The following is a 14,623-nucleotide window of genomic DNA, read 5'->3' on the forward strand; positions in this document are numbered from 1 at the left end:
CTGCACACTGCCCTAACCCATCTGGACAAGAGGAATACCTATGTGAGAATGCTGTTCATCGACTACAGCTCGGCATTCAACACCATAGTACCCTCCAAGCTCGTCATCAAGCTCGAGACCCTGGGTCTCGACCCCGCCCTGTGCAACTGGGTACTGGACTTCCTGACGGGCCGCCCCCAGGTGGTGAGGGTAGGCAACAACATCTCCTCCCCGCTGATCCTCAACACTGGGGCCCCACAAGGGTGCGTTCTGAGCCCTCTCCTGTACTCCCTGTTCACCCACGACTGCGTGGCCACGCACGCCTCCAACTCAATCATCAAGTTTGCGGACGACACAACAGTGGTAGGCTTGATTACCAACAACGACGAGACGGCCTACAGGGAGGAGGTGAGGGCCCTCGGAGTGTGGTGTCAGGAAAATAACCTCACACTCAACGTCAACAAAACTAAGGAGATGATTGTGGACTTCAGGAAACAGCAGAGGGAACACCCCCTATCCACATCGATGGAACAGTAGTGGAGAGGGTAGCAAGTTTTAAGTTCCTCGGCATATACATCACAGACAAACTGAATTGGTCCACTCACACAGACAGCATCGTGAAGAAGGCGCAGCAGCGCCTCTTCAACCTCAGGAGGCTGAAGAAATTCGGCTTGTCACCAAAAGCACTCACAAACTTCTACAGATGCACAATCGAGAGCATCCTGGCGGGCTGTATCACCGCCTGGTACGGCAACTGCTCCGCCCTCAACCGTAAGGCTCTCCAGAGGGTAGTGAGGTCTGCACAACGCATCACCGGGGGCAAACTACCTGCCCTCCAGGACACCTACACCACCCGATGTTACAGGAAGGCCATAAAGATCATCAAGAACATCAACCACCCGAGCCACTGCCTGTTCACCCCGCTATCATCCAGAAGGCGAGGTCAGTACAGGTGCATCAAAGCTGGGACCGAGAGACTGAAAAACAGCTTCTATCTCAAGGCCATCAGACTGTTAAACAGCCACCACTAACATTGAGTGGCTGCTGCCAACACACTGACAATGACACTGACTCAACTCCAGCCACTTTAATAATGGGAATTGATGGGAAATGATGTAAATATATCACTAGCCACAATGCTACCTTATATAATGTTACTTACCCTACATTATTCATCTCATATGCATACGTATACACTGTACTCTATATCATCGACTGCATCCTTATGTAATACATGTATCACTAGCCACTTTAACTATGCCACTTTGTTTACATACTCATCTCATATGTATATACTGTACTCGATATCATCTACTGTATCTTGCCTATGCTGCTCTGTACCATCACTCATTCATATATCCTTATGTACATATTCTTTATCCCCTTACACTGTGTATAAGACAGTAGTTTTGGAATTGTTAGTTAGATTACTTGTTGGTTATTACTGCATTGTCGGAACTAGAAGCACAAGCATTTCGCTACACTCGCATTAACATCTGCTAACCATGTGTATGTGACAAATAAAATTTGATTTGATTTACTGTCCCACATAACCCAAAGAGGTTTTAACCCTCCAGACGAGCTTCAATGCCATACAGCTCTCCTTCCGTGGCCTCCAACTGCTCTTAAATACAAGTAAAACTAAATGTATGCTTTTCAACCAATTACTGCCTGCACCTGCCCGCCTGTCCAGCAACACTACTCTGGACAGTTCTGACTTAGAATATGTGGACAACTACAAATACCTAGGTCTCTGGTTAGACTGTAAACTCTCCTTCCAGACTCACATCAAACATCTCCAATCCAATCCAATTGGCTTCCTATTTCGTAGCAAAGCATCCTTCACTCATGCTGCCAAACATACCCTCGTAAAACTGACCATCCTACCGATCCTCGACTTCAGCGACGTCATCTACAAAATATCCTCTAATTCTCCATAAATTAGATATAATATATCACAGTGCCATCCGTTTTGTCACCAAAGCCCCATATTCTACCCACCACTGCGACCTGTACGCTCTCATCGGCTGGCCCTCGCTTCATACTCGTAGCTAAACCCACTAGCTCCAGGTCATCTACAAGACCCTGCTAGGTAAAGTTCCCCCTTATCTCAGCTCGCTGGTCACCATAGCAGCACCCACCTGTAGCACGCGCTCCAGCTGGTATATCTCTCTGGTCACCCCCAAAATCAATTCCTCCTTCGGCCGCCTCTCCTTCCAGTTCTCTGCTGCCAATGACTGGAACAAACTACAAAAATCTCTGAAACTGGAAACACTTTTCTCCCTCCCTAGCTTTAAGCACCAGCTGTCAGAGCAGTTCACAGATTACTCCACCTGTACATAGCCCATCTATAATTTAGCCCAAACATCTGCCTCTTCCCCTACTGTATTTATTGATTGATTTTGCTCCTTTGCACCCCATTATTTCGATTTCTACTTTGCACATTCTTCCACAGCAAATCTACCATTCCAGTGTTTTACTTTCTATATTGTATTTATTTCGCCACCATGGCCTTTTTTTGGCTTTACCTCCCTTATCTCACCTCATTTGCTCACATTGCATATAGACTTATTTTTCTATTGTATTATTGACTGTATGTTTGTTTTACTCCATGTGTAACTCTGTGTTGTTGTATGTGTCAAACTGCTTTGCTTTATCTTGGCCAGGTCGCAATTGTAAATGCGAACTTGTTCTCAACTTGTCTACCTGGTTAAATAAATGTGAAATTAAAAAATTAAAAAATCTTGTACATATGGTATATTATTTTGTTCTTTCTCTACTGGCATTGACACTTTTTGTTCTTGTTTTTAACACTTTCTATTTTTGCTATTGCTACAATCTAAATATGCAAGTAACCATTTCACTGTGCCATTTACAGCTTCTGTAGAGACCCATTCACTTAGCTAGATGTGGCTGTGGGGTGGCTATATCCTCTCTTCCACATGACCCATCAAGTTAGCCAGGTGTATCTGGGGGGATTACAGCCATCTCATATACCATTTCATGAACATGTCTAGACAATAGTGACCCATCCACTTCGATAGATGTGGCTGGGGGGTGGTTATAACATTGACCAATCAATTTAGACAAGTGTGTCTGGGTAAGCATCATCTATTTATTCTAAAATATTTGTATCTGGACACTTTCTAATTTTGATATTGCTACTATGCAAATAACCATTTCACTGTACCTTTTACACCTACTGTATCATGTGACAAATAAACATATATTTTATTTGAAATAGTGTGCATTTACCAGAAATGGTAGTGTGAAGAACAACGTGACCTACACCAAAGTCAGATTAGAATATAGGACAAGGACTAGATAAAGTGTATTTTTACCTGGAGTTTTTCCTTATTGTAGGCTACTATTTTCACCACTTTTAGTATTTAAATCTTTGTTATTACTATACTACCTTAGTCACTCTGTTTAGCACATGGGCACAGAGACTATGTTGGTCTGCTTGAAATGTAGGTATTACAGACTGGGTCAGGGAGAGTTTGAAAATATCAATGAAAACACTTGCCAGCTGGTCAGTGCATGCTTTGAGTATGCGTCCTGGTAATCTGTCTGGCCCCGCAGCCTTGTGAATGTTTAACCTTTACATGTGTGAGTTCCAAATATCTCTATCGGTCACCCCAGCGTGAGTTTTTTATGTATGTGATGGCAGAATGCATTCACTGTTCCAAAATGTGATTGTTACGCAACAGGACATTTAACCCACACTGCCCTCAAACCAAGGCATTCTGCCTGCTAATTATCAATAGGCTATATTTCAACTAGTCAATTTCAAATTCTTTTTTAACAACAGTTTGAATTGAGGTGTGTTCCTCCTCCTCATTAATTCACATAGAAGTAGCCCATTTCACTATTACCACAATTTATTTTTATACTGAGCTTTACTGAGCTGGACAAACTTCTCTCTTTGACTAGAGCCCAAGCACTTCCCCAGTGTTTCCCCAGATCAAGTATGCAGAACTTTTTCCCCCTGGCACATTTTCCATCTGGTGCCCGCATTGCCTTCATTGTTGTTTTCCTTACTATCAATAACTTTGCATATGGGTGCATTCTTATCAAAGTAAGTGCCTTATTGCATTATCATTATAGTTTCTGTATATAATGTTGTTGTTTCTACTTTAGCACACCGTATGTGTGCGTAAGGCATAATTTATTTACTGTTTAATCACATTTTCAAGGACTGGTGACAAATCATGCATTCCGATTGTTTCATGGATTGTAATGGACAAATATAATGTGTGTAAAATACTTTTTGGAAGATTGAACTGATTATGATGTGTGACCCCATGTTTGTTGACATCATACAATGTATTCTGGTTGTCACGTAAACATCCAAAGATGTTATAACAAAATGAGGTGAAGGGCTGGTTCACTCGACTGACTTAGATTGTAACTATCGTTACTCAGGTTTTCCAGCTCAGTCCCCTCATTCCAGTGGTTTCAATTTTATTTAGCAAATAAACTTCCCCTGTGTTTGCCCCCATTTATTGATAAATCCCTTCATAGTAATATATCATATCTCCCAACGATACCTTCCTCCATTTCTAACCCCCCCCATGGACTTGAAATTCCCCTCAAATGAAATTAACCCCCCCACAAACCCCACTAAAATGGTTACATCCAAATCTGGCAACCCTGTTTAGTTTTCATGCTACGGTAAGGCTAGGAAGTAGACTTGTATTTGGGGTGATGATCTGTGAGGTGATAACATTTTATTTGCTTTGTGATTTGTCAAACTGTAAATGACTTATTAAGTCATGTGCTCCGGTTCTTGTATACACTGTAACACGTACGTTGAAGATTTGTAATATGCTGAAAAGTGGCCAAAGTAAATTCAGATTTTTCAGGCAATGGGTGCAGCCATCTTTGACTTTTTTTATTTGCATTTTATAGTGAATGGCATTCTGGGATCAGGGAGTTTTTGCTTGTCAAATATACACATGGCTGCCATCATAAAGAATTAGATGTTAGATTAGCTGACAAGCATCTCTTTTCAAAACAATATACATCTCTCCCTTGTGGTCACGAGAGATCAAATCAAATTCTATTGGTCACATACACATGGTTATCAGATGTTATTGCGAGTGTAGCGAAATGCTTATGCTTCTAAACTCAGCCAAAAAGAAAGGTCCTCTCACTGTCAACTGCATTTATTTTCAGCAAACTTAACATGCGTAAATATTTGTATGAACATAGCGAGATTTAACAACTGAGACATAATCTGAACAAGTTCCACAGACATGTGACTAACAGAAATGGAATAATGTGTCCCTGAACAAAGGAGGGGGGGTCAAAATCAGAAGTAACAGTCTATCTTGTGTGGCCACCAGTTGCATTAAACACTGCAGTGCATCTCCTTCTCATGGATTGCACCAGATGTTCCACTTGCTGTGAGATGTTACTCTACTCTTCCACCAAGGCACCTGCAAGTTCCCGGACATTTCTGGGGGGAATGGTCCTAGCCCTCACACTCTGATCCAACAGGTCCCAAACGTGCTCAATGGGATTGAGATCTGGGCTCTTCGCTGGCCATGGCAGTACACTGACATTCCTGTCTTGCAGGAAATCACGCACAGAACGAGCAGTATGGCAGGTGGCATGTCAGGATGAGCCTCCAGGAAGGGTACTACATGTGGGAGGAGGATGTCTCCCCTGTAACGCACAGCGTTGAGATTGCCTACACTGACAACAAGATTGCCTGCACTGACAATCATCCAATGAATGTGACACATCGCCCCAGACCATCCACCTCCAAATCGATCCTGCTCCAGAGTACAGGCCTCGGTGTAACACTCATTCCTTCAACGATAAACGCGAGTCCGACCATCACCCCTGGTGAGACAAAACCACGACTCGTCAGCAAAGAGCACTTTTTGCCAGTCCTGTCTGGTCCAGCGACTGTGGGTTTGTGCCCATAGGTGACGTTGTTGCCGGTGATGTCTGTTGAGGACCTGTCTTTACAACAGGCCTACAAACCCTTAGTCCAGCCTCTCTCAGTCTATTGCGGACAGTCTGACCACTGATGGAGGGATTGCGCATTCCTGGTGTAACATGGGCAGTTGTTGTTGCCCTCCTGTACCTGCCCCACAGATGTGATGTTCGGATGTACCGATCCTGTGCAGGTGTTGTTACACGTGGTCTGCCACTGCGAGGACGATCAGCTGTCCATCCTGTCTCCCTGTAGCTCTGTCTTAGGCGTCTCACAGTACGGACATTGCAATTTATTGCCCTGGCCACATCTGCAGTCCTCATGCCTCCTTGCAGCATGCCTAAGGCACGTTCACACAGATGAGCAGGGACCCTGGGCATCTTTCTTTTGGTGTTTTTTCAGAGTCAGTGGAAAGTCCTCTTTAGTATCCTAAGTCTTCATAACTGTGACCTTAATTGCCTACCATCTGTAAGCTGTTAGTGTCTTAACGACCGTTCCACAGGTGCATGTTCATTAATTGTTTATGGTTCATTTAACAAGCATGGGAAAAGTGTTTAAACCCTTTACAATAAAGATTTGTGAAGTTATTTAGATTTGTATTAATTATCTGTGAAAGAGAAGGTCCTGGAAAAGGGATGTTTCTTCTATGTTGTTATTACTGTCACGTGTGCTTCCTCTCTGACCTCTAGGTCACCAAGCTGCTCATTAGGACACACACCTGTCACCATCATTACGCGCACCTGCGTGTCATCAGACTCATCCGGACTCCATCACTTCCCTGATTACATTTCGATTCCTTCCTCAGGCGTTATTTTTCGTGTTTTGTATTATGTTGCATTCATTTATTAACACTCAGTCCCTGAACTTGCTTGACGACTGTCAGCAGACATCATTACAATTACCTTCATGTATTAATATAATCAGTATTTTATGGGTAAAAAAACCTGGAGCCTCATGTATTAAATGTTATATTGAAAAGATAAATCACTTTGTGCCCTTGGACAAATCAATGAGGAGTTTTCTATTAGCTCACATCGCCACCTAATGGTTTAATTTGAAAGATAAATCATAGGGGTGTGTGCGCTTTTGTGTATAATATGTCTGCTCTGTCTTTCTGATCATGCTAAAAGTGTGTTTGTGTGTTTCAGACTGTGCAGGCTGTGGTAGGGACATTAAGAATGGCCAGGCCCTATTGGCTCTGGAAAGACAGTGGCACCTTGGCTGCTTCAAGTGCAAGGCCTGTGGCAATGTGCTGAGCGGGGAGTACATCAGCAAGTGAGTAATCGTCAACTGCAACACACTCAAGCCTATCTTAATCTCTATACCCTCCCCCCTCTCTCTTTCTCTCTTAGGCTGTGTCCAAAAACTTGTGCTTCCCTTCTAAATAGTAAGCTGATTGGGTATATGTAATTACAACCTTATAAAAGGTGAAATTTCAAATATGGGGGCACAAAGAGGGGGTGTTCTACTAAGCTATATGGAATTGTTTTAAGGTCACAACACCGGTCTGAAGTGAGCTTCACCAGGGCAGTCCCGTTATCTCTACTATACTGCTTACACAGACAAGTTATATTTGCATAATGAATTAATCGTTAACGTTTGGTTCATGCATGTGACCCAACAATACCCCACAAAGCTTCTTCTCTCCAAGCTGAGACCTTGAAACTGAGATATCCCTTTCATTTTCAAAACAAGGTTCTGGGCGTACTGCCAAATTACAGATACTGATAGTGAGGATTCCTCTCAGGCACATTCAATCAGTCACTTGCATGAACACAGAAATGTTTTTTTAGAAAAGCACAAACAAATGTTCCACCACATTCCCTACTCTTATCACTCACTCTGATAATTATCATAACATTTTATTAATTTAGTTATTACTTAAACTATCAAATGAGTAAGTAAACAATCGCTGCATACAACCACAGACACTTTCAAACTTTCCAAAAAAAAACTGTTTTTTCTTGCAGACCCTCACTAGAAAGCTCGGCCAATCAGTCATGCAGTTTGTGACGCCAAATTCTTGTAGAAATTCTACACGACACTCGAAGTCAATCTTAAATGAATAACTCTTTAACCTCTAGTGACACCCCATCCCGGGTCTGGGAGCGTAATCATCGACTGACACTAATTAGCATAACGCAACGGACATAAATATTACTCGAAAATATTCCTATTCATGAAAATCACAAGTGAAATATATTGAGACACAGCTTAGCCTTTTGTTAATCACCCTGTCATCTCAGATTTTTAAAATATGCTTTACAGCCAAAGCAAGACAAGCATTTGTTTAAGTTTATCGATAGCCTAGCATAGCATTATGTCCAGCTAGCAGCAGGTAACTTGGTCACGAAAATCAGAAAAGCAATCAAATTAAATCGTTTACCTTTGATGAGCTTCGGATGTTTTCACTCACGATACTCCCAGTTAGATAGCCAATGTTCCTTTTTTCCAAAAATATTATTTTTGTAGGCGAAATCGCTCCGTTTGTTCTTCACATTTGGCTGAGAAATCACGGAAACGCTGAAAAATATTCCAAATTAGCTCCATAATATCGACAGAAACATGGCAAACGTTGTTTATAATCAATCCTCAAGGTGTTTTTCAAATATCTATTCGATAATATATCCACCGGGACAATTGGTTTTCCAGTAGGACCGATTGGAAAAATGGCTACCTCTGTATTTTACGCAAGATTCACTCTGAGAGCCATCAGGTGACCACTTACACAATGTAGCCGCTTATGGGTATTCTTCAACATAAATGCGTAAAACTACGTCACAATGCTGTAGACACCTTGGGGAATACGTAGAAAAAGTAATCTGGTTCATAGCCCATTCACTGCTCAATAGGGACGCATTGGAACGCAGAGCTTTCAAAACATGAGGCAGTTCCGGATTGGATTTTTCTCAGGCTTTCGCCTGCAATATCAGTTCTGTTATACTCACAGTTTTGTTACAGTTTTGGAAACTTTAGAGTGTTTTCTATCAATTACATGCATATTCTAGCATCTTGTCCTGACAAAATATCCTGTTTACTTTGGGAACGTTATTTTTCCAAAAATGAAAATACTGCCCCCTAATAACAAGCTAAAAAGGTCACAGTGAAACTCAGATGCACAAAGTCCAGGCTGAAGTGAGCTTCACCAGGGCAGTCCCATTCGTTCTCTTATATACTGCTTACACACAAGTTATATTTGCATGATTTACAGTTACAGTTGAAGTCAGAAGTTTACATACACTTAGGTTGGAGTAATTAAAACTCATTTTTCAACCACTGTCATTTTTCCAACAATTGTTTACAGACAGATAATTTCATTTATAATTCACTGTATCACAATTCCAGTGGGTCAGAAGTTTACATCCACTAAGTGGACTGTACCTTTAAACTCAAATCAAATCAAATCAAATTTATTTATATAGCCCTTCGTACATCAGCTGATATCTCAAAGTGCTGTACAGAAACCCAGCCTAAAACCCCAAACAGCAAGCAATGCAGGTGTAGAAGCACGGTGGCTAGGAAAAACTCCCTAGAAAGGCCAAAACCTAGGAAGAAACCTAGAGAGGAACCAGGCTATGTGGGGTGGCCAGTCCTCTTCTGGCTGTGCCGGGTGGAGATTATAACAGAACATGGCCAAGATGTTCAAATGTTCATAAATGACCAGCATGGTCCAATAATAATAAGGCAGAACAGTTGAAACTGGAGCAGCAGCACGGCCAGGTAGACTGGGGACAGCAAGGAGTCATCATGTCAGGTAGTCCTGAGGCATGGTCCTAGGGCTCAGGTCCTCTGAGAGAAAGAAAGAAAGAGAGAGAGAATTAGAGAGAGCACACTTAAATTCACACAGGGCACCGAATAGGACAGGAGAAGTACTCCAGATATAACAAACTGACCCTAGCCCCCCGACACAAACTACTGCAGCATAAATACTGGAGGCTGAGACAGGAAGGGTCAGGAGACACTGTGGCCCCTCTTGCATAGTTAGTTTTGTTTTGGTCTGTTACATTGAAAGTGAATCAACGCAGTATTATTCAATCACAGTTCCCACAGTAAAGGGAAACGTTGATAGTATTAACTAACGAGAGAACTCTAGAAAGTTGAGTGACGTTGCTTTTCTGCGTGCACTGATATTTATTATGTGCATCAGGCCCTGGGAACTGTGTGCCCGAGCACAGCTTAGAGGGAAAATTGCTAGGGACACCATTTTTTCCCCCCAAGAATTCCCCACCCCAAATCAAATGACACAACCTGAAAATCTGTAATTTCCTTTTTTGAAATGAACAAACAACCTGCAATTCATTGCATTTTCATCTCTTATCAAAATGAAAAGAAACCAATAAATACATTTACTCAAAGTTTAAAACAAAAGTGAAAAGATCTATCTCAAATATTTGTAAATCCCATACAATAATCTGTACTCTAAGAGCAAGTCTCATCTTTACATAGAGGGGTCATAATAGTTTTGTCGGCCTGTTCGGATGCGACAGACAATTTTGAGACGCATCCAATGCAGATATGTGATGAGCGCCTTGATTCGGTCTTATGTAGCAACATTTGAAAAGTGTGTTTTTTACATTTGATAAAAGTACAGACACAGAGGTACAGACTGGTATATCATACCCTGCATTTGAGGAACAATAGGGAAGAAATTCTGTTTTGAAACTTGAGAAACTTGTAACCTCAAAAGTGGCCTTTTGAATGTTTTGGTACCTACGGGAGAGCTCTTCTTTGTCTACACCCATTCAGCATCGTTCACACCCTCAAGTTTTAGCCCCATCCATGTCTTTAAGGGTTGATCCAAGCGTTAACAGCAGTCAAGCACCCAAGCTAACTGGCTAGCGTTGGCCAGCTTGCTAGCTACAATTTACACTTTTTTGCCAACTGACACCGGTCATATTCAACAGGTGTTGAGCGTTCGTAAATTCTTCAGTTATTCTGCGCTCTGGCACACTCAGACGAGAGTGCTCTGAAATCGGAGTAGCCAGAGCGAGTTTACCAGCTACGTCTATCAACAGTCGTCGCAGTGGCATTCTATTGAAATGGTTACTTGTCTTTTGCTAGGACATGTAGGTAGCTAGGTATTTAACCATAATCCCACATTACTAACATTACTACCATGCATGAATCTGTTAGCTAGCTAACATTAGGCTATAACTAGTAAAGCAAACGGGTCTGAAATACGAATAACAAGATCATACACGTAACGTTAGCTAGCGAACCTACCAGCTAATGTTAGCTAGCTAACAGTACACTTTAGCTTGAAAAATACATTCTATTAAAATTAGAAACGTGTAATATCTGAAAGTATATCTTGTTAGACTATTTTACCCTTGCTCTGAAATCGGCTTGATAGCCAGAGTGAATTTACCAGCTACGTCTATCAACAGTTGTCGCAGTGACATTATATTGAAATGGATACTTGCATAGTGGAGTCTTTTAAGACATGCTAGCTAAACAATTAACCATAATCCCAACTCATGACGATACTACCCTGCATAAATCTGCAGTTACTTAACCAACCAGGTTCAATGTTAGCTAGCTAACAATAGGCTATAACTAGCAAAGCAAATGGCTCTGAGATACGAATAATAAGATCATACATGTAACGTTAACTAGCGAGCTAGCTAGCTAACAGTACACTTAACTTGAAAGTGTCTTTTGTCCAGGTGGGAAAGGGCCGTGTGGAGTGCAATAGAGATTCCATCATCTGTGGATTTGTTGGGGCAGTATGCAAATTGGAGTGGGTCTAGAGTTTCTGGGATAATGTTGTTGATGTGAGCCTTGACCAGCCTTTCAAAATACTTCATGGCTACAGACGTGAGTGCTACGGGTCAGTAGTCATTTAGGCAGGTTACCTTGGTGTTCTTGGACACAGGGACTATGGTAGTCTGCTTGAAACATGTTGGTATTACAGACTCGGACAGGGAGAGATTGAAAATGTCAGTGAAGACACTTGCCAGTTGGTCCAAGCCTGCTCACAGTACACGTCCTGGTAATCTGTCTTGTGGATGTTGACCTGTTTAAAGGTCTTACTCACATCGGCAGCGGAGAGCGTAACACTGAAACATGCATGGTGCTCTCATGCATATCTTAAGTGTTTGCCTCGACGCGAGCGTAGAAGTAGTTTAGCTCGTCTGGTAGGCTCGTTTCACTGGGCAGCTCTCGGCGTTGCTTCCCTTTGTAGTCTCTGATGTTTTGCCACATCTGACGAGTGTCGGAGCCAGTGTAGTACGATTCGATCTTAGTCCTGTATTGATTCTTTGCCTGATAGATGGTTCGTTGGAGGGCATAGTGGGATTTCTTATAAGCTTCCGGGTTAGAGTCCCGCTCCTTGAAAGCAGCAACTCTAGCCGTTAGCTAGCCGTTAGCTCAGTGTGGATGGTGCCTGTAATCCATGGCTTCTGGTTTGGGTATGTACGTACGGTCACTGTGGGAACGACGTAATCAATGAACTTATTGATGTATCCAGTGACTGATGTGGTGTACTCCTCAAGACCATCAGAGGGATCCCTGAACATATTCCAGTCTGCTAACAAAACAGTCCTGTAGCTTAGCATTTGCTTCATCTGACTACTTTTTTATTGATCGAGTCACTGGTGCCTCCTGCATTAATTTTAGCTTGTAAGCAGGAATCAGGAGGATAGAATTATGGTTATTATGCTTATGGCGGAATCAGCTCATTCAATGCAGTCTTAGTGCCAGCCTCCGTCTGTGATGGTATGTAAACAGCTACGAAAAATACAGATAAAAACTCTACCGTAGATAGTGTGGTCTACAGCTTATCATGAGATACTCTACCTCAGGCGAGCAATAGCTTACTTAGATGCCGTGCACCGGCTGTTATTTACAAAAATACATTATCCGGCCCCCTTTGTCTTATCAGACGCCGCTGTTCTATCCTGCTGGTACAGCGTATAACTAGCCAGCTGTATGTTGATAGTGTCATCGTTCAGCCACGAAGCATAAGATATTACAGTTTTGACTTCTCAGACGCCATCTTATATCACAGCCAATATCTAAGTGTTTATTGACTAGAAATTTTCACATCTTGCCCTCTCTGTCTGCCTGACACTCTCTTGTTCCCCCAACCCCCCTCTTTTCTCTTAGGGATGGCACCCCCTATTGCGAGAAAGACTACCAGATCCACTTTGGGGTCCAGTGTGAGGACTGCAATCAGTTCATCACAGGGAAGGTTCTGGAAGTAAGAAACATTTCCTCATCCCCTTGCTCCTCCCGTCTCATGACTTGAAATTATAAATCATTGTTCCTTCAGTCGTTGCTTTGAATGAACAGTGTGCATAGTCAAGTTCTATATTATTGGATTTATCCATTCATCCGGGGATCTATATGGCATGCTCCATTTTTTTTTTACAGCCCAGCAGTAACGCATCGCGTCATGCCAGATTGGTGATTAATTCAACAAAACGAGGAAGGAATGATGTTGAAGAGTATTCAAACATGCCCATAGGTTTCATCCTAGCCTTTAATCTAACGTAGCCAAAGACTTGATGTTCCCTGTGTAACAATGGATTTTTATTTAACATTTATTTAGCCAGGGAGTCATGTTTAGACCACAATCTCTTTTGCAGATGAGCTTGCATGAACACATCAATAAACAATTACACTATGCATACAGTACCAGTCAAAAGTTTGGACAAACCTACTCATTCAATGGTTTTTCTTGACTTTCTACACTGTAGAATTATAGTGAAGACATCAAAATTATGACATAACACATTTGGAATCATGTGGTAACCAAAAGAAGTGTTAAACAAATCAAAATATATGTTATATTTATTCATAGCAGCCACCCTTTGCCTTTTTAAAAAAAAAAAATTATTTCACCTTTAGTTAACCATGTAGGCTAGTTGAGAACAAGTTCTCATTTGCAACTACGACCTGGCCAAGATAAAGCATAGCAGTGTGAACAGACAACACAGAGTTACACATGGAGTAAACAATTAACAAGTCAATAACACAGTAGAAAAAAGGGAGTCTATATTCATTGTGTGCAAAAGGCATGAGGAGGTAGGCGAATAATTACAATTTTGCAGATTAACACTGGAGTGATAATGATCAGATGGTGATGTACAGGTAGAGATATTGGTGTGCAAAAGAGCAGAAAAGTAAATAAATAATAATTGCGATTTTTGCAATTCGTTCCAGTCACAGGCAGCAGAGAACTGGAACGAAAGGCGGCCAAATGAGGTGTTGGCTTTAGGGATGATCAGTGAGATACACCTGCTGGAGCGCGTGCTACGGATGGGTGTTGCCATCGTGACCAGTGAACTGAGATAAGGCGGAGCTTTACCTAGCATGGACTTGTAGATGACCTGGAGCCAGTGGGTCTGGCGACGAATATGTAGCGAGGGCCAGCCGACTAGAGCATACAGGTCGCAGTGGTGGGTGGTATAAGGTGCTTTAGTGACAAAACGGATGGCACTGTGATAAACTGCATCCAGTTTGCTGAGTAGAGTGTTGGAAACAATTTTGTAGATGACATCGCCGAAGTCGAGGATCGGTAGGATAGTCAGTTTTACTAGGGTAAGTTTGGCGGCGTGAGTGAAAGAGGCTTTGTTGCGGAATAGAAAGCTGACTCTAGATTTGATTTTCGATTTTTGATATGAGTCTGGAAGGAGAGTTTACAGTCTAGCCAGACACCTAGGTACTTATAGATGTCCACATATTCAAGGTCGG

The 14,623-nt window shown here is 42.1% G+C and overlaps 1 protein-coding gene across 1 annotated transcript in view; it reads left to right on the forward strand.

Moving 5' to 3' along the window:
• LOC112224055 (actin-binding LIM protein 1-like) overlaps positions 1-14,623 on the forward strand; it is a 96,403-nt gene that overhangs the window by 46,023 nt on the left and 35,757 nt on the right. The window contains exons 5-6 of the mRNA XM_024387338.1: positions 7,075-7,201; positions 13,034-13,127. Coding sequence (XP_024243106.1) covers positions 7,075-7,201; positions 13,034-13,127 — 221 coding nt within the window. The remainder of the gene's footprint in view (positions 1-7,074; positions 7,202-13,033; positions 13,128-14,623) is intronic.

The sequence above is a fragment of the Oncorhynchus tshawytscha genome, linkage group LG25 (genome assembly GCF_018296145.1).
Source record: "Oncorhynchus tshawytscha isolate Ot180627B linkage group LG25, Otsh_v2.0, whole genome shotgun sequence".
Classification (NCBI taxonomy): Eukaryota; Metazoa; Chordata; class Actinopteri; order Salmoniformes; family Salmonidae; genus Oncorhynchus; species Oncorhynchus tshawytscha.